Below are 22897 nucleotides of genomic sequence, written 5' to 3' on the forward strand. Positions count from 1 at the left end.
GCCCCACTCTCCTCCTGACCCTCCACCCCTCACCTCACACCTGCCATCTGGTAGGGACACTGCCAGCCCAGCTTCAGGGATGCCCTGGACCTCTCTCCGGCCCCTGCCTCTGGCTGGTCACTGAGGTTCTGACTGGCCTCCCCCCCGAACTCTCAGAAACCCCTTCACCCCTGAACCAGCCTGAAAAAGGGCTGGCTGCATCCAGGACCAGACTGGGGCTCTCCCCGCCAGGGGACTTTTGAGGTCCCACCATGTCACCAGACTTCCTCAGACCCCTGCTCTGCGTGGTGCCCTGTCCCTGCGGCCCCAGCACTGCCCCCCGCCCAGAGCAATGGGACTCCGGGCCCGGGAGACAGCCTCAAGTCCACCTCCCGCCTCGGCAATGAGTGGCCTGTCGTGGGGGAGGGGATCCACAGGCGGGCCTGGGAAGGGAGAGGTGCCTGGGCACTGTCTCCAGCAGGTGGTCAGCACCAGGACTGCACTAAGGCCAGGTGCTGAGCAGGTGAGAGTCTCTTCCTGGGGTGGCCACACCAGGGGCTCTTTGGAGGCTGGCAGGGGGTCCATGCAGTTCCCAGGCCTTGGGCCAGCAGTCAAACAGGGACCTCAGATGGCCAGCATTTCTGCGTGCGGCCTCAGACTCTCCCGTGGGTCAGCTGCTGCACTCACACCCCCTCCATTTCAGGGGTGCCTCCTCCCCTGCTGAGTCCGTTCTGGGTTGTCACTCTCGAGCCCCAGGATGCCACCCCTCCCCCGGAGCTGCCCCCCAGCTCCTGCTGTACGAGTGTCCCAGCTCCAGGTTGAGAGTAAATGACCGAGTGACACCCAGGTGTGCCCTGACAGCACTCATCTCTGTCTGGGAGCCCTGCCTCCAAGCACCCAGCCCAGCCCCTCCGTCACCACTCCCCGAGCTACTCCTGCCCAGCCCCTACCCATGCCTGTGGCCCCGACCTTGGCTCCCATCCAGCCGAGGTCAAGAGTGAGTGGTCCCTCACTAGCCAGAGGTGTTGCCAGGGAGGGGTGGTCACTGGACCCGAGGCTGGTAAGATGGGACCTATCGCAGGGCGTATGAGCTGGCATCCCATGAACCCCATCCCTGCATGGTGACTACGCCCTTTGCGCCGTGGACAAGGGCTACTCCCCGTCCAGCAAATGGCCCCTCCACTGCCTCCACCACAGACCTGCTTCCCCCCGCCCCTCCCCCCCGCAGCTGACTGGGCCCTCTCCACCAGACCCCACCCTCCCATCACAGACCCCGCCCTCTCCACCTCTGACCTCGCCCTCCCTGCCGCTGGCTGAATCCTCCTGGCTAATGACCCTGACCTCCCTGCAGCAGAGCCCCACCAGACCCCACCTTCCCCACAGCAGACTCCACCATTGCTGAGCCGCCATACTGACCCTGTCCTCGGGCCGCAGACCCCTCCCTCAGGGTGTGAGCAGGACTCAGAGCTCCCTTGTGACGCCAGGAAAGGCCTGCCCTCTGAGTGGGCTCCTCCTGGGAAGTGGGGCTCTCGGAGCATGCGCACGCCAGCCCCGCAGCCACCCCAGATGGCTCAGGACAGCTCACCGACCCAGGGAGGGGTCCCATGCCAGACACCTGGGACAGGGGCTCCCCCTTCCCCAGAAAGAGGCGAGGTCAGGGCAGGGACACCGCACTGGCAAGTCCCGGCCCCCCACAGACTCGGGCTATGCTGCCATGTGAGCCCCTTGGCCATCCCTCTCCAGGAACCTCCACCACCCATCCAGCTGGTGGGCAGAAATGGCTCCCGCCAGTGCATCTCCCCCCAGCCGCTGCCCGGACATTGGTCGGGAAGACTACCCTCTCGGCCCACCCCCACACAGCCCCGCCCTGAGCACGATGGGACAGTGAGTGACCCGCACAGGCGCTCGGTGCTCATTCTACGACTCCGTGTTGGAGAGGGCCTGGGTCCCGCCAGCCATCCCGGAGCCTTGGGCCGGTCCGCTGGGAGCAGCTGCACTTTACATGGGCAGATCCTCAGGCGCTGAAAGAGCAGAAGCAGGGGTCGCTTGGAGTCCCCCTCTCTGCAGGGGTCTGCCTCCAGCTCCCTTGACCACAGTGGAGCAGGGTTGGCTCCGGGGTGAAACCCAGCCCTCCATGTGGGACAGCTGGGTCAACTCCCGGCTCTGCGCCCCAGGCGTCTGCTACACATGGCTGTGGCTGAGCAGCTTTCTGAGGGACTTCAAGCTAAGACTAGGAAGAAAGGGCTGGTAACCGAGTTCCCAGAATCTGCCAGTGAACCCCTTCTGATCCACAGCCTACCAGGAGGATGGCACAGGGCAGGGCAGCGCTCAGCGCGGCTGTGCAGGGGTCACCCTGAGCCTGGGCCAGCTGGGGGTGGGCCAACAACTCCAACACAGCCACCACAGCCACGTGGCTCTCCGGGTGTCCAAGAAAGACAGGCAACAGAGGGAGGGTCTGGCCATCACGTTACAGCCGTGGAATCAGACAGACCAATGGGCAGAGTCAAGTCCAGGGCAACTTAATGCATAACCACTGCACCAGGGTGGGCCCTCTCTACACACACGTACACACAAGTGTGAGGGGAGCTTCAGAAGTCCGGGGAAGTTTCATCGCTTTCTGAAGCACCTATCTAGGCACCAGCTGTTGACAGCCACAGACTTCAGAATGCTTGCCACTCAGTGTACAGAAAACAAAGAGCCAAAATCCTCTCGACACGCACAGAAGCAGCAGTCAGGAAATCAGAGGACCCGGACCCCGGCCACGGCCTCTTCAATCACCTCGTATTCATGTAAAAGGTGGGCAGTGGATACGTGGGAGGGTGGGGTGGACAGAAAAGGGTCGACACCCAGGGACCCAGCCAGCAAGACTATGGAAGGTGCCACGGACCACGGACAGCCACAGAACAGATGTCTCAGGAGAAGCGCAGCCAGAGGCTCCTTAAGGGCAAGGAGGCGAGACTTCGTCTCACATACTCTAGACATGTTGTCAGAAGAGGCCAGTCCCTGGAGAAGGACGTCATGCTGTGTGGGATACGGAAAGGTCGTTCCCCAGATTGTCTCCCCCAAATATATGCCAAGTCTGCTTGCTAGCGCAGGGCAAGAGGTCAGCTGCTTAGAAGTATTCTCCCTGAGGGCATCAGCCATCCAGAGCAACCAGACTACTGTTAGGCCCACTGTAGGTGGGCTCACTCCCTGCCGAGGAGGACCGAGCACTGCTTTCCTGAAGGGGAGCTCCGTGTAAGTCAAGTGGCTCAAGGACCATCAAGGTTAGGCCACCGGCATGAATCTAGGGTCCGCCCATCTTGTCACATGTGTACCCCTAATCCTTCCTCTTTCTATTGCATGTACACTCCTAGATCATCCCCCTCCCATTGCTGTATTGCCTATGGCACAACCCCTTCCTGTGACGTATGCGGTTCCCTGTAATCAGGGGGTGGCTTGCACACCCTAAGTATATATAAGCCTTGGTTAGAAATATACTCTCTCCTCCCGCCTCTCTCTTCTGCTGCTGAGATCATGGCGGTCCAAGAGTGAGCACACTACCATACAATGTGTCTGACTCCTGTATTTTACCTTCTGCCCTATCTCTCCTGTCTTCTATGACCTACTATGATCTTTGTATATGGTTGCCGGACTGTTGCTCCTACAGGCCCCAACGTTGTTTGGGGCGGGTTACCGTGCTGGGTAAAGGAGAGGGACAAACAGGAAGGCCCTCCGTGAGATGGACTGACACTGTGGCTGCGACAAGGGGTCCTCAGGACCCTTGGGGAGTGAGTGTGGGGGCTCAGTCTCAGGGGCAGTCGGGGGCCTGAGGGAAGAGAGGTGGGGTGGCTGCCTGCCCCCATCAGGAGCTGCCACAGGCCCCGGGCTGTGTTTGTCCCAGCTGTGTGTGGGGCCTGCAGAAACTTCAGGGGATGGGGGCAGTGAGGGCTAAGCAGGCACTGTTCAGACACCCCCTGGGCAGCTGTTCTGTTAGCTCTGGGGAGGCACCCCATCATCAGGCTGGGAGCCCAGGATCCCCACAATCTGTTCTCTGTGGAAGTGGCTTGGTGAGGGGTGCAGAGGAGGGAGGAGGAAGGGAGGGGCAAGGGAGGCCCAAGAGAAACTCAGGTTGCACAGAGGTGTGACCCCAGAGGGAGGGCCCAGCAGGAGCCCAGACTCCCCCAGACCTGGCCTGCCTCTGTGTATCTGTGCTCCCCACTGCTGAACAGAGGCGGGGAGCCCCCTTTGGGCTCAGGGATGCCCATAAACAGGTAAGGCAGCTCAGAGCCCCAGGCCTGATGCCATCCCCTCCTTCCCCCACCCCCACCGGGGCAGCAGGAAGGACACATACTCTGGGCAATGTTGGCACCGCAGTCCCGCTTGTGGTACTCATTCCAGGCCCTGGTCCTGCACAACTTGCTGCAGGTCAGGATGCCGTAGCATCTCGTGCAGGGGGTCAGGCGCACCCCCACGGAGCGGCCGCACTGGAAGCAGAACTTGAAGAAGGGGATCCTGTGGGCAGGGCGTGTGCTCAGCCAGGGTGCTCAGCCTTCCCACCCTCCATGGTCAACAAGGACCCCTGCCCACCTCCCATGGCCAACCAGGACCCCTACCATTCCCTGTGCTCAGTCTGGGCCCATGCCCACCCCCATGGTTAACCAGGGCCCCTGCTCATCTGGTGGCAGCTGGTGCCCCAAGCCTTTGCCCATCTGCCAAGGTCAGCCTATGATTCACACCTTGTGACCTTGTGATCTATGTTGATCCTGAGTGCCTGAGTTGTGACTAAACCCCTGCTGTTTTCACCAAAGCAGGGAGACAGTGCTACCTGCTGTTCTACCCCACCCCCACCTCCAGCCAGGGCCAGGGCCCCGGTAAAGGTGTGCTTGCAGGGAGGTGCATGGAAGATGCAGGATAGCTTCAAGGACGCTCAGCACAGTGCTGTCAGAACAGAAGGCACACAGATTCCCAGAGGACTGCCCGCTGACTGAGTAAAGACGTCCCGTCCATGTGTGTGGGGGGCACCATGCTGTCACACCTGGGGAGCTTGTGAAATGAGGCAGTGTTTGAATAAGAAGGGCAAGCGACAGTTGCAAGCGCGGGTAGAACCTGGCCACTGACCGCGTGTCCACTGCATGGAGCCCGCTCTGATGCCCCACGAGCTTCTCAGGGGCTCTTTTCCAGGCTTCCCTTGTGACCCGTCTGGGTTGATCTCTTCCGTTACCACTGACTGCCTCACCATCGGCACTCCCCAAGGGTGGTGCCGTCCAGTGGACTCCCAACACAGCGACCGGACTACAACAGGAGCATCGCCAGTCCTGCACCAGCCTCACAAGGGCGTTTAGGAGCCCATTGCTGCAGCGGCAGAGCCGATCCAGCTCCTGGACAGTTTCCTCTGACCTTCTGCTTGACCAAGTGTGGTGTCCATTCCGGGACTCATCTCATTCCTGGTGACAGAGCCTAAGTACCTGAGACGACGTCTCGCCATCCTCGAGTCCGAGGAGCGTGCAGGTGGCGCTTCCTCCAAGGCAGGTGGGGACACGCCATGGTTTAAGTGCACGGATTCTCCTCTGGTCAGTGTGCCGTGCGTCCGGGTGGGTGAGATACCATGGCTTGGGCCAGTCACACCTTGGTCCTCAAAGGCAGACCCTTGCTCTGCAACACTTTCAGGGGTCTAGGGTGGCAGATGTGCCCAGTGCAATACACTGATTTCTTGAATGCTGCTTCGTAAGCATTGATTGTGGATCTAAGCAAAATTAAATCCATGGCAGCTTTGATCTTTGCTCCATTTATCATGATGTTGTCTGTTGGTCTGGCTGTGAGGATTTCTGCCTTCTTTACCTGAGTCATAATCCATCCTGAGGGCTGCAGTCCTGGATCTTCATCAGCAAGTGGGTCCAGGCCCGGCACGTTCGGTGAGCAAGGTGGGGCCATCTGCAATAAGCCTTCTTCTGATGCTGATGCAAACACTTCTTTATCCAGTCCAGCTTCTCAGATTATTGGCTGCCTATACAGATTGAATAAGTCTCTGTTCAATACAACCCTGGCCCACCTTTCCTGATCTTAAAGCAGTGTTTCCTTGTTCTGTTGGCACAGCTGTCTCTTAATATAGGTTCCTCATGAGGGCAATGACGTGTTCTGGAATCCCCACTCTTCTCAAGATTATGCATTAGTTTCTCACGAGCCACACTCAAATGCCTTTTCACGGTAACACACAAGTAAACATCGTTCAGGTGTTCTCTGTCTGCAGCCGAGACAACTAACGTCAGCGACAAAATCCCTTGTTCCCGTCCTCTTCTGAAGTTAGCTTGGCTTTCTGATGGTTCCCTGTCACTGCAACTGTTTTGAATGACCTTCAGCAAAGGTTCACTTGCAGGTGATAGTAATGATACTGCCTGATAATGTCCAAATCTCTGCTAGGTCCCTTTTCCTTGAAATGGACATAAAGGTGGATCCCTTTTAGACAGTTGGCCAGGTCACTGTCTCACAAATTGCCTGGCATAGACCTCCAAGTGCTCAGTGCGTAGTGCTGCCAAGCCTTCGTCGGCTTGTTGAAGCACCAAGCCTGTGGGTGTGCCATCCATTCCAGGAGGCTTGGTTCTGGCTCCTGCCTTCAGTGCAGCTTGGGCTTCTTCCTTCAGCACCAACGGCTCTTGGTCACATGCTGCCGCTTGACAAGGCTGGATCTGGAGTGCTTGGTCTCGTTACGTGGACTGAGTACCTCCCATCATCTTCTGATGCTTCGGGCGCCGCTCTGTATTCTGCCCCTGGGACCTTTCTGCCTTACAATTCAAGGCTTGGCTCTTGCTGTCCGTTCTTCCAGCTTGAGACGCTGAGCATGTCCTTCCCTTTGGGATTTCTACCTCCGGGTCTTTCTGCATTTCACTGTAACACTGGACTGTCTGCTCAAGCTCCTGTGGGGAAGGAAGCTTTCTGTTCCGCTCGTCAACGCCATCGTTTCTCCATTCACGTTGGCCACTCTGCCCCCAAGAGCGAGTGTCAGAGCCCCTTCTGATACCCACTCTGGTGGGTTCCTCCTGTCTTTTCCAGCAATTCCCTTTCCTTTCTGGTTCCTCCTCCCTTCTTCCCCTCCACTCGTCACACATTGACCCTGGGTGATGAGAACAACTCAGAAATGTGCTTTGGATCCGGCTTGGTCCATTCTCCTGGAGAAAGGACGGGCTTAGGTTCTGGGGTTCTCTGGTGCTGACATCTTTGTCAACCAACCAGTGGGCCACTGGAGGTGCCCCAGAGTGGGGAAGGCTTGCTGTGTCCCCCCACTGATAGGCCCCACCCCCAGGTCTCTTCCCGGTCCACTCAGTCACCGTCCCCCTGTGGTACTGTGACACGTGGGGTCTGTGTCTCGGGATGACAGGAGGACACCTGACCACAAGCTTGGTGGCTGATGCTGCCTGCTTCCTCGGCCCCAACTGTCCCCACTTTGCTTCTCAGCATGAGGAGATGACACAGGAAGAGTAGGACTCCTCAGCTTCAACGGTGGTCTGTGGGAGTCTGAGGTGCCAGGTCCTGGGGGTCTGAGACCCCCCTGTGCCCTGCATATCTCTCACTTCTCCAGCTCTGACCGGGCATTTTAAACAGTGCTGCCCTCCCCCTCTCTCAGCATGACCATCACGCTTCTTGTCAATGCTGTTTTGTTTGTACTGTTTGCCCTGTGGTCACTAGCTGTCACTGAGCCCCTCCTGGTGACACCCCCCCTCCCACCCACCCCCACCCCCTGTGTCACTGGGTCCAGCTGCCACACAGGTTCTCTTACCTGGACTCTCGTGTGTGTGTGTGTGTGTGTGTGTGTGTGTGTGTGTGTGTGTGTGTGTAAGAGAGAAGTGGATGAATTGGCTTCTTGAGGAGGCTTGAGTGGTCTTTGGGTGAGCGTGCCGGGCTCAGGTGGGCAGGGCTCAGCCATTCCTCCTCCTAACCTGCACCCCCCCCCCCCGGCCCGACTCACTCCTCTGCCTCCTCCATTTCCTCAGACTTAAGAGCTCCCAGGCTCTTCCTCGTCAGCCTGTTGGGGGGAGCCAGCTCAGCTGCAGGAGAAGGGACCAGGGTCACCACAGCACAGCCTCCTGTGTCCTGAGTCACCCCGGAGAACTAAGTAAGAGATGCAGCCTTGGGGGCCCCTAGTCTCTGACCCCCAGGGGACCCTACAGCACCCGAGTGGGCCTCAAGCTGGAAATGGGAGGAGCTAGCAGCCTCCAGGAGGGGGTGGGTGCTGCTGGTCCACTGAGGATGAAGAACCCCCTGCTGCAGACAGGGCTGCAGGGCTCTGGGCACCCCCACCTCCTCCATCAGCACCTTCTCAGGGGCAGGAGGGAAGGACTGGGTAGGGGGACTGGCTGTAGGCCCCGGCAGCAACAGGCGCTTGTGTCTGGTGCCCCTCCTGCCTGGCCCCATCAGATTTCAAACTCTGTGCATGCCCTGGGGGAGAGCTGGGGCTGCTGGGGAGGTGGGGCGTAGGGTGGCTGAGCAGTAGCCACTCCGCGGAAACCCACCTGCCCACCCTCCTCCTACCCTGGCACCTACCCTCTCTGCCTCCCCCGCCGCTCCCCCGCCCCCCCCCCCACAGCCCACCCCACTGTCCAGGCGTCCACCCACCCACCCCTCTTGCTCAGGGACAGCTTCTGCAGGTCCCACTGGCTCTCGACAGCCAGAACTGCGCGGCGCAGCTGGAAGCCCAAGTACTCGAGCAGCCGCTTCCGTGCCAGGTACGTCTCCCGCTCAGCCGGCAGCAGCGTGTGGAACGCGCAGTGTGCGATCTTGCGGTCCTGCGGCAGGCACCTCGGGGTCAGAGCCAGGGCCAGCCACCCCACCCGAGGGCAGACACCCCCACCCACCCACACCCACCCCCCGCCAGTGCCAGGAATCAGCCCCAGCCTCCACTCTTGTGCCGAACACAGTGTGTGTCCGGCGGGAGGTGGGGGGTGGGGTGGGCTGTGGTCAGTTCCAGCCCACCCCTCCTCGAAAGCACTGTGGGCCCCCTGAGTCAGGGGCCCAGGCTGCACCTGGAAGAACTTGAAGTAGCCATAGTCCACTGCTGTGCCCACAGCCACCTTATCCCCCTGGGTCAGCGTCACAGGACTCAGGATGTTGGCCCCATGGTAGATGAGCCGGTCAATCTGTGGACATGAACCTGCTATGGCCAATCGGGGGAAAGGAGGGAGGGCAGCAGGAAGGGGTTCGAGGAGAAGGGCACCTTTGGGCTGGGCCAGGAGGCACAGGGCCTCTGTCAGGAGAGGATGAAAATCGGGGTGTCCGGGACACTGCCAACTGTGCCCAGCCCTAAACCCAAGGGCAGAGGGTCCCTCCACATGCATTCTGGCTAGGGCTCCATGCAGGTATGCAGACACGGAGTTGAGGCTGAGCCATGCTAATGACCATCCCACTGCAGTCATGTCAGGCTTCGCCTTGGGGACACCTTGACACACCTGCCCCATGGGAGGTCTGGCCTCTTCCATGCCTGGCATCAGTCAGCTGCCCTGCAGAGTCCTGACCACCACCAGCTGTGTTTGGCATGGCCCCACTGTCAGCAACAGGAGGGCAAACGCCAGGCCTGCCCTCTTCCCTCCCAGCCCAGCACCCCCTCAAAAGCACTCACAGAGGTTCCCTGCTCCCCATTCTCCAAGAGACACACAGAGCCCCCACTGAAGGCCGGCCACCATCCCTTCACTTTGTCTTCTCTCCACTACCCAAAGCCCAGAAAGGCCCTGCCTGGTATGTTGAAGTCCTCCTGCCTCTGCCCCTGACCCAGACTTGGACTAGGGCCCTGCTGCCCTACTCTGCCCTTTCCCCTGGCCTTGCCCTTGCCCTGTCTCTGCCCCTGACTCTGTCCCTGACTCTGCCTATGCCCCTACCCCTGTTCCTGACTGTCCCCTGTTCCTGATTTTTCCCCTGCCCCTGATTACAGCCTCTCCTTGGACACAGCCGGCCTCTGGGCCTGGGTGTGAGTGGTTGGGCAGCTACGCTCCTCACTCCTCGGCTGTTAGGGCTCATAAAACAGGGAGGTGGGACCCTCGGTAAGGAGAAGAGGAGGAGGGGAACAGGAGCTGGCGGGGGTGGGGGTCGGGGCAGAGATGCTTTCCCTGTGGAGCTGGGCACCCAGATGGAACAGAAGAGTCAGAATTGTTGGGTGGGGACAGGCCTGCTCTGCAACCCGTCACCCGATTCACAGTGAAAAACTTCCAGTGCAAAGACCTGGCTGTCCTCCCCTCCTACCCCTGAGTGTGGTGACAAGCCCCCCTCCCTCCCGCCCCCCACCTGTCCCCCCCGCTGTCAGCAGAAGGGCACCAGGTCCGAGTCTGAGCGCCCTGGCAGCCCTCTCACCAGGGTCAGCCTGTGGTCCACGCTGTGGTGGTGGTCAAAGTGCAGGTCGCAGGCCAGGCACAGGGCATTGCCCAGGTCGTTGGTCAGGGGTAGGTTAGGGTCAGCACCATGGGCCAGGAGCTCCCTCACAATCTGGGCACAGAGATGGGCTTATTGGTGGCCACTGAGCCACCTCCCTACAGGAAGAAAGTCCCCAGAGGAGGCCACACTGGGACTGGCCACCATGGTAGCCCCCAGCATGGACACTGTCCATGGCTTCACCACCCTGTTTCAACAGTCCATGGGTCCTACTGCCACCCAGTGCCCAGAGCAGCACCCGGGCAGGCCCTCCAGGAGGGACTAAGGGGCTATTTCCAGCCACACTGCTCACCCTCCATTCTCTGCCTTGCCCTCACCGAGCCCACCCAAACTGGACGCTCTGCTGTCCTTGCGCCATGCCCTCTTTATGCCATCACCCCCCCCCCAGCAAGCTCCGGCCACAGGGTTGGGCGCTGCCGGCCCTGGGGGCGGGGCCCCAGGTGGGTGTGCTCACCAAGTCTTTGTCGCTGGTGATGCACAGGGACAGCGGGGAGTGGCCACTCCACAGCATGTTGGGGTTGGCGCCGTGGGAGAGGAGGAGTCGGACTATGTCCCTGACACTCTGCGTGAGGAGACAGGAAGCAACTGGTGAAAGAGGCATCCTAAGGCCCCAGGAACACTTGACTTTGATCATTTACTGAAAGTTAATCCCCGATCAATTTAGTCGATGATTGCTCCTTTTCCATGCCAGCACCTTCCTGGCACTCAGAAAATGTTTTAAATACTGGACAGATGGGTTGGTGGGCAGGTGTGTAGATGGATGAATGATGAGAGGATGGATGGAAGGATGGAAGGGGCAGACGGATGGATGGATGGATGGATGGATGGATGGATGGATGGATGGGGAGGACTGGGTTGATGGGTGGATGGATAAATGAGTATATGGATAGATATATGGCTTTATGAATAGATGGATGGAAAGAGGGCTGGCTCTGTGGATGGATGGATGGATGGATGGATGGATGGATGGATGGATGGATGGATGAAAGGACAGAAGCATGGAAGTACGACCATATGGATGGATGGATGGGTGGCTGGGTAGATGGGGAGGACTGGGTGGATGGGCGATAGGTGGATTAACAGGTGGAGGGATGCCCACTCAAATGGAGAGGACAGAATGTGCTCTGAGCAGGGTGTTGTTTCCGGGGCAAGCAGCTTGTTTTCCCAGAGCCGGGGGATGTCCCAGAAGTCATGTGTGGGGCCCAGGGCCCAGCAGTCACAACCAGTGTCTGAGAGAGAACCCCAGTCTCGCCCTGCCCTCCTCACGTCCTGTGCTGCCCCCTCCCCCACTGCAGAAGGTCTGAGCAGTGACACCACAGCAGACCTCCTCCCCTCCCCCACCCGGCCCTTCCTCACAGACACCCCCAGCCCCACCCCAGGAAACAGCCCACCTTGCACAGGGTCCCTGCTGCTTCCCCTTCCCCCACTGCACACACCTTGCTGTCGTCCTCACGCTCACAGGCCACATGCAGCGGCGTCCGGCCTCCCTCAGGGGCCGGTGGGCAGGGGGTGTAGTAGGTGCTGGGGGGGCCCAGCTCATTGTTGAGCTTCAGGGAGGAGGGAGGCAGCTGCTCTATCTGAGGACACATGGGGGTGGTGGGGCAGGGACTCAGGCACAGCACAGGGGACTGAGCAGTGACCTCAGGAGCTGCCTGGGCTCCTGCCTGCAGTCCCCATACCTGTGACAGCAGAGGGCCGGAGCCCCCACCCTGCCCCAGAGTCCCTGACCCTGTGAGGACACAGCAGTCAAGGGATGGACCCTGCCAGCACCACCTTCAGGAGCTGGGTCCCCTGGGAGGAAGGAAGCAAGGTGCAGCCCGGGGCTGGGGTCCAGCCAGTGGCTGTTGAGTCCTGGGTGGGTCAGGGTCATGGCAGCTAGATCTCAGGGTGGTTTCACTGCAGCTGCACTGTCCCCTGCCACCTCTCCTCTGAACACCCCCCCACACCCCGGGTGCCCCTCTGTCCAAGGCCCACACTCCTGCCACCCCACCCTGCAGGCCCCTCCCTGCTCAGGGATTTAGAGGATGAAAGGTGACCTTCCAGATGCTGTTCGCCTTCTTATACTGCACCCCTGGGTGAAGCTGGCAGTGGACCCGGGGTCCTTCAGAGGAGGCTTGGCCCTGAGTGGGGACGCACCTGGTGGGCTCCTCCGTACACCTCGTCCTGGTCGGCTGCCTGGGCATCCACGTCAGTGATGGCGTGCAGCAGCAGCTCCGTTATCTGGACGCCTTCCTGGCCAGGCAGGGCGGCCGCGATGTGGAGAGGGGTCAGTGACCGCAGCTGCCGAGGAGAAGGGCTGGGAGTGAGGCCTGTTAGGGAGGGAACCGGGTCCCCATAGACAGGAGGTCCTGTCCCCTGCTCCTTCCAGTGGGACCCTGCTCGGAAAGAGGGGTTGCTTGTATTGTGCTGGCAGGGCCACGAGTGACATTTACAAAAGGACACCAGACACAGGTGAGATGGGCCCTGGGATGGGGCAGAAGCACCTACATGCCAGGAACCCCGAGACCCGGGGACAGACAGGGACGGCCCACAAAGACTCTGCCTCAGAGCCGTGGGGACAAGAGTGACATGTGCCGGTGTCTTCAGCCCTTGGGGATGCACCACCAGAGCCACACAGGCCTGTCACCTGTGCGCCACGACCCTGCTCCTGGTAGCAGAATTAGGTGGGGCGGTGCCATCCAGATGGTCCCCCTCACAGGAAGCCGGCGAAGGAGAGAGCAACGCCCCACCGGCCCTGTGCTGTCCGCAGTTCTTCTTCAGTTTGAGCCCCTGCTTCGGTCACGGTGCCCATGCATCTTGTTGGAGGCCTTCCTCTCTGTCGCCACCCCATCACTTGACCAAGCATGATGCTCTCCAGGGCCTGGTCTCTCCTGACAACACGTCCAAAGCACGTGAGACCAAGTCTCACCATCCCTGCTCCTAAGCAGCCCCTGGTTGTATTTCTCTTAAGACAGACCTGCTCTGTGGGGCCAGGACACCAAGTGACCAAGCCCAGCGGAGCAGCTTGCTGTGGGAGGTGCTGTGGTCAGATAGGGGAAGGAAGGATGGAGGTAGAGGCATGCCCATCTCTGCCTCATGGCCGTGGGCTTTGGGCTAGGGAGGAGCTGCGGTCTCTTTCGCCTCCTGAAGCTTCAGGGAGTCGGTGTGCCCCCTGCATTTCCTCATCACTCAGATAGAGCTTGCACAGGGGACCAGCCAGAGGGATTCAAAGGCCCTTGCCCACAGTGGAGACAAAGGATCAGCAGGGTGATGGGGGGGGGGGGGGGGCATCTGCCATGATTCCATTAGTAAACCCTGTGGCTCACCCACCCAGGCACATTTAAAGGCAAAACTTGGGTTTGGAGGAAGACTGAAGAACGAGGATTTGGATGAAGGATGGGATGAACTGGAGTTGGGAGGAAGACTGTGATGCCTTCGCCAGAGTGACGGGGGAACCTCAGTCCATTCAAGATAAGAGTCCCGCAGTCTCAGCTTTTCCCTCCGAAAAGTCTCAAACTCCGAGCCAATCCATGGGCCTGCAAGAGGAGCTACAGCCTGCAATCGGCCACCAGGGGCCACCACTGAGCAATGACTCTCAGTAAAGGCCGCCAAAGTCAACCCAACTCAACCCACTGCCAACTCAGGGGACAGAATATAACTGCCCCAAAGGGTTTCTGAGGCTGTCAGTCTTTGTGGGAGCAGACAGCCTCATCTTTCTCCCTTGGAGCAGCTGGCGGGTTTTAACTGCCAAACTTTAGGGTGGCAACCCAATGCTTAACCCCCACCCCCACCAAGACTCCTTTAGAAACAGACGAGGAGAACATTAAAAAAGAAAAAAGGAAACCAACCACTGCCCCTAAGTCCACTCCACCTTGGAGCTGTGGAGCACCGTGGCTCCTTGGCTGGATCCCGGGTGGCACCGTGGGTTAAGGACCCGGCTGCTAATGGAAATATTTGTGCTTTGAACCCACCAGTCACCACTTGAGAGAAAGACCAGGCAGTGGAGCTTCTTTGCAGCTTTACAGCCTCATCAACTCCGTGGAGCAGTTCTGCTTCGTCCTACAGGGTCAATCCAGTCACTGTGAGTCACAGAGTTCACACGGCGGCCATGGGTTTCAGTTTAATTTGGATGGAATCAGGTCACCAGATCTTTCTCCAACACTGTGATGTTCAGAACAAAGTGCTCAGACTGCCCATGCATCATCTGGGGGCTAGTTTCGAACTGGAGCCCCGGTGGTGGCTGTGACGTGGCCCGTGTGTGGCCAAGGTGATGCTCCTGGAACTCATCTCTGAGTGTGCACGGGGGAGGGCTTCAGCCTCGCTGTGCAACTACAGAAATGACTGGACAGCCCTTCGGACCAGCGTCAGAGAGATGCAAGTGGGGTCTGGACAGACGGACAGGCGCTAGAATGGGCAGGCATCTTTGCCTCCTCAAGCACACCTGGTCTCCCACATGCCCGCCCTCACTCACACCGGCCCCATACACACCTGGTCTCCCACACGCCCGCCCTTGCTCACACCTGCCCCCATGCACACCTGGCCTCTCCCACCCCTGCCTCCACACCCCACCTGCGGGGGGAATCGGATGTCAGTCCGAGCCCCGCTCTCCAGCAGCAGCTTCACGCCGTCCACGTCCGCGGCTTTCACGGCAAAGAACAAGACCTGCATGGGCACGTGGCACAGGTTGGGGTCAGCGCCTCGGTGCAGCAGCAGCTGGATGGTCTGCCACCTCCTTCTACGCCTGTGGGTCATGGGAGGTGCAGGTGGTTTCAGCACCAGCTGCTGGACAGCGCCCCGACCACCTAGACAGCCTGCACCTGAACAAGCCCTGAAAATCCCACCACTGCCACCAGGGCCAGCAGCATCTCCAAGAGCGCTGCCCCCACCCGCACCAGCCCTGCAGAGTGGGTGCCCGTCACTAGCCTCGGAGCCTGCCTGGGAGAGGGGGCAGGCCCCACCCGACCCTTGGGGACGCTGACTGGGAGGGCACAGCATGCCACACACTCGAGAAAAGGCACGAGTGTGCACGCGCACATCAGGCAACGGATGCGTGCACACAGGTGCACACGCAGCACACACACCTGCACACTGCTGGCCGCCCAGGGATTCAAGGTGCAGGTGGGTGGGCAGGGACACACACCCACAGGCCCGCCTGGCAGGCTGAGAGAAGGCAGGGAGGGTGGGTCCCGGGAGGAGCTGAGGAGAGCGAGTGCAGGGCAGTGGAGGCCAGGCTGGCAGCATGGCGGGTGAAGGGGCACCGAGGAGAGGCTCAGCCCATAATGGCCCATGAGGTGCCCTGGAGCTTGTCCAAGTGGTCTCTCCTGTCTCTCACAAACATCCTGAGTCCCACAGCACCAGCCACCGTGCGCCCCAGAGCACAGGCAGTGGGGAGCAGAGGCGGCTCAAGGCTGAGCCCATGGGCTTCAAGGGGCCGTCCAGGAGAATAGGGAGAGGGAAGGGCTTCCTTGCACAGCTAGGGGGGGTCTCCGGCTCTTCCAGATTGGGGAGGGGAGCATTCTCGGTTGTTTTGAGCCACCATCAAATTGGACCCTGGCCCACACCTGCACCTCCATCACCGGGGGCAACTCCGACCAGAGTGAACTTGAGGGTTTCCGCTGGTTGGTGTTTTTCAGGAGAAAGTCCCCAGGCGTCTCTTCCTGGTCTGTCCATCTGGAACTCCACTTGTCGGCACAGAGTGAGTACTGATGTGGGGCTTGAAAGGCGACTCAGTCAGCTTTGGGGATTTGGCCACGTTCAAGCCCCTGGACCAGCCCCATGTAATGTCAGCCCCGTGGAATGCCAGGCCTGGGTCGTCGGGGAGAAGTTGGTTCCTGATGGGGTGGAACTCTTCCTGATTCAGATCCATGCGGCCGCACGGGATCAGAAGCCATGCTGGTGTCACACAGCTGCCACCACAGCACCACCTCTTCCAGCACCGAGGATGGGCGACAGATGTGCCCTCTCCACCTGACCCGCAGGCAGCACAAGCCTGCTCATGGAAAGCCGGGCAGGCCTGGAGCACTGGCTGAGGAAGATCAAGGATGGCAGCCTCCAGCACGGACGATGACTCGCTACAAAGAGGACCAACGTGCTCCCCTCTGGACCCACAGGTCACCTAGTCACCGAAGAACCGCTGGACGCGGTCAGGGTTTCATTTGGCTTGGGTCCACAACCCAGGCTCACGGGAGCAGCGACCAAGCCCTCCAACGGTATGTTCCACGGGGCACGCCTGCTGCACAAGGCCTCCCTAGCGTGCGGAAAGGTCCGGATCCCGCCTTGAGAGCTGAAGTGTGCCTGACCCATGACTCGGGGTTTTCGATTGCCTCTGGGGCATTTGAAAACTGGACAGGGAACCAGGACGAGCGCAGAACAATGGATGCCCTCGACGCATGCTGCTGGTTAAGAGCAAACCCATCTGTCCTGGAAGGGGCACAACCAGATGCTCGTTGGCAGTGAGGATGGTGAGACTGGGTCCCACACATGTTAGCTGTGTGATCAGGAGGGTCCAGTCCCTGGAGAAGGGTGGACAAGCAGAGAAACTGGGGAAGGCCCTAGAGGAGCTGGACTGACCCAGTGGCGTGGACTCCCGCGCAGCGAGGATGTGAGGGCCCGTGTTCCAGGGTGCTCAGTGTGGCTGGGTGTCAGAACCGACCTGGCGGCAGCCAACCACAGACAGCCACACTCCACCAGAGCTTGGTGTGTCCTGACAGACATACTGCCAGGCGTGGTCCTGCAGGACCAGCTGTGTCCACCTTCAGGGCAGCATCAGCCAAATGCCCAAGAATGAGCAGCCACAGGAAGCCAGGGTGGGACAGCTGGGCCGTCTGTACCCAGCCATGGCGGGGGCAGACATGCTGGAAGCACCTGGGTGCAGCCAGCTCACTCCTTCCTGTCAGGGCGAGACTTCAGGAGCTCACCAGGCACAGTTTCCACCTCCTGTGAGCGCTGGTCCCTGCTGTGTGTGGCTGGGGACGGGGGGTGTGCCAAGCTGCCCCGTGGTGCCTGGGACCACAGCCAATGCATGCACAGCACTGCTGCTCTGTTCACAGCCGTGCGGCAGCAAGTATGGCAGAAATAGCCAACAATGTCTTCTGGTGACAGAGAGAGGAGAAGCGTTCTGACCACGCAGATTCCTCAACAGGGTGCCTCTGAGAACCACCGGCCCAGACCCAGGGTGGGCAGGTGTGAAGGGACAGGTGGAGGGGTGGAATTTGCGAATGAGGACCAGCACCCACCTGTATGTCTCCTAGGACACATTTCCTGTGCTGCCCGCACCTATTGCCCAGGAGACAACCATGGGGACCCCAAGATAGACTCCCCACGGCCATACTCAGGCAGTGCCAGGCAGGCTCAGTGCTGCTCCTTGCTGCCCCATCCACTTGCCCGGCGACTCACTCGGCCATGGACAGCGTCGTCCTCTGCAGGGCACCTCTGTCGGAGTTGTGGGTGCCCCCGGACGGGGCCCTGAGCAGGCCAGAGAACTGGGCCGTGCGCTCCAGAAACTCTGGGGAGAGGTCGATGGAGAAGTTCTGGACACAGACGTTGGAGTCGAAGGTGGTATCGCTGCTGCCCTTGTCAGCCCTGGCCAGCCCTTCGTCCAGGCCTTGCCTGGGGGGTGGCCTCCCTGGCTCCCGGGACATCCTGAAGAAGTCTGGCCCTGCGGACTCAGCCTCCAAGTCCGGCGCCACCAGTGCTGGCTCCTCCTGGTCCTGGCACAGGGCCTGCTCCTCCTGCTCCAGGGGTCTCATGGGGTCCTTGGCAGGCAGGAAGGGGGTGCTCAATAGGACTGGGGTTCTCACAGTCACTTCCTGCGAAAGGTTAAGAACAAAGATATACACAAATGGAGGAAGATGAGGCTTCGGCCCTGGGAAGACACATGTGCAACTGCATGTAGTGACCATGTCTCTCGGCCCCCACCCGACACCTGAGGTCCTGCTGTGTGTGCCACGGGGAGGTGGCACCAGGCCCCTGCGAACACGTGTTGCTCCATCCTCACTGGGTCTGATGCCCAGAGTACACCCCTGGGTCAGCAGGAAGACAAGGGACTGGGCATGGAAGCAGTGGATGGGCAGTGAGTGGACGCATGGCGTGATGGGGGCCCTCGCGTGAGACCGGGCTCTGACCTGGTGCTCTGGCCCTGTCCGCTCGGCGATGTTGACCTTGAAGGTCTCGGTGGGGTAGTGCAGGAGGAAGCACATGTTGAGGACCGAGAGGCCCTCATCTGAGAGCTTGTTCACGTCGGCACCGCTGTCCAGCAGGAGGCTGATGACCCGAATGTGGCTGTAGACCTGGTGGGGCAGCGCAAACTCATCCTGAGAGAGATGCCAGGGGTCAACCACCCTGAGGGAGACCCCATGTGGTGTTGGGGGAAGGGGACAGAGAACACGCCCACCCAAGCATGAAGGAGGGAAACCATAGGACGGGTGGCTGACTGGCGGCTGCCGTTCTTGGCCACCCCATGGACACACATGCATGTGCAGGATCATCGTTTGGGTCAAAAGGGATCACAGCAGAGCAGGGTGGCCCATCAAGGAGTAGAGAGGCCCAGATGGGCAGGCAGACAGACAGGTAGTCAGGCAAACAGGCAGGCAGACAGACTAGCAGGTAGGCAGACAGACAGACAGACAGACAGACAGACTGGCAGGCAGAGAGGCAGAAGAAGGGTGCCATGAGAAGGTGCATCTCCCAGCCGGGAGAGAGGGCAGGACACTTTCCCACCTCCAGGGCCCAGACTCCCCAGAGGCACACACCTCTCTGCTCTGTGCAGCCAGCTGGGGCCTCCAGCACTGAGCAGTCATGCCCAGGCAGGCTGGTGGGGGGCACCGAGGGGCTGTATCACCCCCACTTCTCCATTAGACCTGGCAGGTCACGTGGGTTGGGCTTCCCACGGAGGGCAGAGGGTCAGGCGCAGCAGACAAGGAGCGCCCGCCATGCCCCTCTGGCCCTGGTGCAGAGTAGGGAAGCCAGGGCCCTACTTCTGACCCCCCCCCCCCCGGGGGGGAGGCACTCAGGGGCCATCGCAGCAGGAGGCTGGGGCTTACAGCAGCGGCAGCAAGCACGGTGTAGCCCTTGGTGTCAGCCACGTTGGCAGAGACCAGGTTGTCCCGCAGGACCCCGTAGATCCAGTCGTAGTCTCCGCTCTCAGCCTTTAGGATCAGTTCCCTGGACAGGCGCTCCCTGGGCCCGTGATGCGCGAAGCTGCTGCGGTCTCCCTGCATGATGGCGTCCAGGTGCCAGTTGGTAAAGTGTTTCTTGTTCCTGCAAGCAGCGGGCTCAGTGGTGCCGGCAGACCTCGGACACCTGCGGCACGGCCACCACTCCCCTTCCTGCTCCACAGCTTCTCCGCCCTCCAAGTCATGGACCCCAGTGGCCACACACCAGCACAGAGGTGGGGACCCACTGACCTGAGTGGTTCCCAGGCTGAGCATCTGGAGAAGGGTCATCTCAGTTATCCCCGGTTTGCTAAGAAACTGGTGTTCACAGTGGGGTCATTGGAAGGGAGGTGCCAGGCACACATAAGGGACACAGAGCTCAGCACCCAGCACCCACAATGACTCACCTGAGACTCTCACACAAACCCATAGTGCCTTCACTGCATATGCCTGTTGTGTGCCCCTTACGTGTGTGCAAAATGAAGAAATCATGGGCTCATGGTGGCTACGCCCTGTCCTCAGTGATTATAGGATGCTAGGTGGATGGGTGTAAGATAAATCAATAGGTGGATGGATGGGTTGATGCATGAGGAATGATAGATGTTTGCATGGATTAATGGATGGGTGGGTGGATGGATGGGTAGATGGAAATTGGATGGATGACAGATGGGAGGATGAATGGTGGTGGGTGGTTAAACGAGGAATGACAGATGGTTGCTTGGCTGCATGAGTGGTTGGCTGGATAGATGATAACGGATGGGTGAATGGATAAGTGGGTGGGTGGATGGACGGATGGATGGGTGGGTGGGTGGACGGGTGGATGATATATGGAGGATGGCTGGGTGGGTGGATGGGTGGGCATCAGAGCCACAAACAAGCCTCCACTGACAGATCTGTGTGTGTGATGAGGTGCACTGGCCTGGAATCAAACCCAGGTCTCCCAGCGGGAAGGTAAGAATTCCACCATGGAAGCACCACTGTCTCCTATCGGAGGAGGATACTTACCCTGTCCTAACAAATCAGCTTGCCCACCAAAGGGCAGCCAGTGCTGGATGGTTTCAAGAGCAGGGCCCTGGCCTGCACACCTGGGCAGAAAGGCAGAAAAGATGGATGGGCGGGGGGTTGGGGGAGTGGGCAGCAGCAGCTGACCTGAATCTGTATGCCTGCTTCTGGATTCTGACCATCAGGGGTGTCTCGTTTGTGATGAGCCAGGGCTCCCCATCCTCCACGAAGGGTGGGATGTCATCCACAAAGAGCTGGGCCTCCAGGTCCTTGCGGAGGGAATAGGTCATGGGCAAGTGGCCATTGTCCGTGGAGTAGGTGGGCATGTCCGGGGGCAGCACAAGGTCATCATTCAGGAGGAACTTCTTGTACTCGTAGAAGAAGGGGTCCTGGCACTCATCCAGGCCCCACTCCATTGCCTCTTCTTCTGAGAGACTGAGCCTGGACGGGCCATTTTGGAGGCAGTGGGCCAGCTCGGGGAAGCTGAGCAAGGAGAAGCTTCCGGGCATCTGGAAGCAGAGCTTAATGAGGTGCTCATGGGCCCAGAGCCCCACGTCCTGGCTGCCATCAGGGTAGGTCTCCACGCCTGGCCCGAAGCGATGGTCGGCCTTATACAGTCCCTGCAGGCCAAAGAGGGAGGACCTGCAGGGTCGGCAGGGCTGCATGCCTCGCCTGCTCATAGAAAGCCCTCAGCAGCTTTCAGCATAATAACTGTAAACCTATTTGAGAATGATGATGGCAACAAATGTACAGATGTGCTTGACACAATGGATGCATGAATGGATTGTGATAAGAGTTGTATGAGCCCCAATAAAGTGATTTTTAACAATAACTATAAGCCTGAAAGGATGTTACTGGTCAATCAGTGTCAAACTCGTGCTGTACTTTACTGGTTACCTTGCATGCTGCAAATAGGGAGGACCTGCAGCCTGCGGCGCAGATGACAATCTGATGTCAAGAAGACCCAAGTCCTCACAGCTGTACCAATGGGTACCATCATGATCAGTGAGTGAAGATGGAAGTCGTCTTGCTTGGGTCCACAATCAGTGCTCGTGGAAGTAGCAGCCAAGAGATCCAATGACACATCGCATTGGGCACATCTACTGCACAAGACCTATTTTGAATGTTGACAAGTAGGGAGGCTCCTTTGAGGACTAAGGTGCGCCTGACCCGGCATCAACCACCTCATATGCACGTGAAAGTTGGACACAGAAAATGCCAAAAGGACAAACCCATCTGTCTTGGAAGCAACACAGCCAGATGCTCCTTGGAGACAAGGACGGCGAGACTTCATCCCACGTACTTTAGACATGTTGCCGAGAGACCAGCCCCCGGACGAGGACATCGTAGAGTGGAGGGGTGCCAAAAGAAAAGGAAGACCCTCAAGGAGCCGGATGGACACAGTGGCTGCAACAGTGGGCTCAGGCATGGGGGTAATTGTCACAATGGTGCAGGACCGGCAGGGTTTCATTCTGTGGTGCCACAAGCGGGGAGAGGGAGGGCAAAGGGGCGGGCATTGAGCTTATGAGGGTATGCAGATCATGCCGGGACCTTTGGGAAAGGACGACAGAGAACGTCAGCCGTGCCACCTGTGCATAAACGTGGGAAGCACCGCACTGGCGAGTGCTCGGTGCACAGATTTTCACCCAAATGGGAAAGTGTCAGACCACTTGCACATGCAATGCCTTCCAATCAAGAGAAGGAAGTGCCTTCACACCCAACCAACAGCCAATGAGACGGTGCAGTGGGCACAGGTCTATGCAGGGATGCCCCTGTTCCTAGGGTCAGGAAGGCCCAGCCTGGGACAGGGGCCAGAAAGGACTGTCTGGGAGGTGACAATGAGGCTGAGGATCTGGAGGTGGAATTGTGTTGGGGATGCTGTGTGGCTTGGGGTCGGGGGGCTGGTCCTTTCAAGAAAGGGCCTCAACAATGTATGATGCTCACCTTCCCCACACGATCGCTGAAGACAAAATGGGTGCATAAGAAAATGCAGTGAAGAAAGCTGATGGTGCCTGACTATCAAAAGATATATCATCTGGGGGTTTAAAAGCTTGTAGTCAAACAAGCAGCCATCTAACAGGGAAGCAACAAAGCCCACATGGAAGAAGCACACCAACCTGTATGATCATGTGATGTCGACATGCATAGGTATCAGAAGTTCAAAAACAATCAGATTGATATGAAGGAGCATGGACAAAGTGGAGACCCAAAACCTACCTGTAAGATAACTGGATAGTCCCTCACAGAAGGGCCATACGGGAGGGAAGATATATATAGTGAGTTAGTTAATTGTGCCAGCCTGGCTGATAATTACATGTGGGGCTGGTTGAAAGGCGGAGGGATAAATGGGTGGTGAAGCCTCGCCTTTCTAGTTCTCGGGTCTCTTGTTTTGT

At 59.3% G+C, this 22897-nt stretch overlaps 1 protein-coding gene across 1 annotated transcript in view; it reads right to left on the reverse strand.

The window, feature by feature from the left end:
• Positions 1-22897, reverse strand: part of ANKMY1 (ankyrin repeat and MYND domain containing 1) — a 31729-nt gene that overhangs the window by 4371 nt on the left and 4461 nt on the right. Inside the window, exons 5-17 of the mRNA XM_013004387.1 lie at positions 20652-21124; positions 19392-19608; positions 18474-18638; positions 17746-18158; positions 14920-15091; positions 12508-12651; positions 11808-11942; positions 10826-10933; positions 10294-10425; positions 8976-9089; positions 8573-8738; positions 7922-8000; positions 4313-4473 (exon numbers count right to left, since the gene is read on the reverse strand). Coding sequence (XP_012859841.1) covers positions 4313-4473; positions 7922-8000; positions 8573-8738; positions 8976-9089; positions 10294-10425; positions 10826-10933; positions 11808-11942; positions 12508-12651; positions 14920-15091; positions 17746-18158; positions 18474-18638; positions 19392-19608; positions 20652-21124 — 2479 coding nt within the window. The remainder of the gene's footprint in view (positions 1-4312; positions 4474-7921; positions 8001-8572; positions 8739-8975; positions 9090-10293; positions 10426-10825; positions 10934-11807; positions 11943-12507; positions 12652-14919; positions 15092-17745; positions 18159-18473; positions 18639-19391; positions 19609-20651; positions 21125-22897) is intronic.

This window comes from Echinops telfairi, unplaced genomic scaffold, assembly GCF_000313985.2.
Source record: "Echinops telfairi isolate 266 unplaced genomic scaffold, ASM31398v2 ScPeMD7_3;HRSCAF=10, whole genome shotgun sequence".
Lineage (NCBI taxonomy): Eukaryota > Metazoa > Chordata > Mammalia > Afrosoricida > Tenrecidae > Echinops > Echinops telfairi.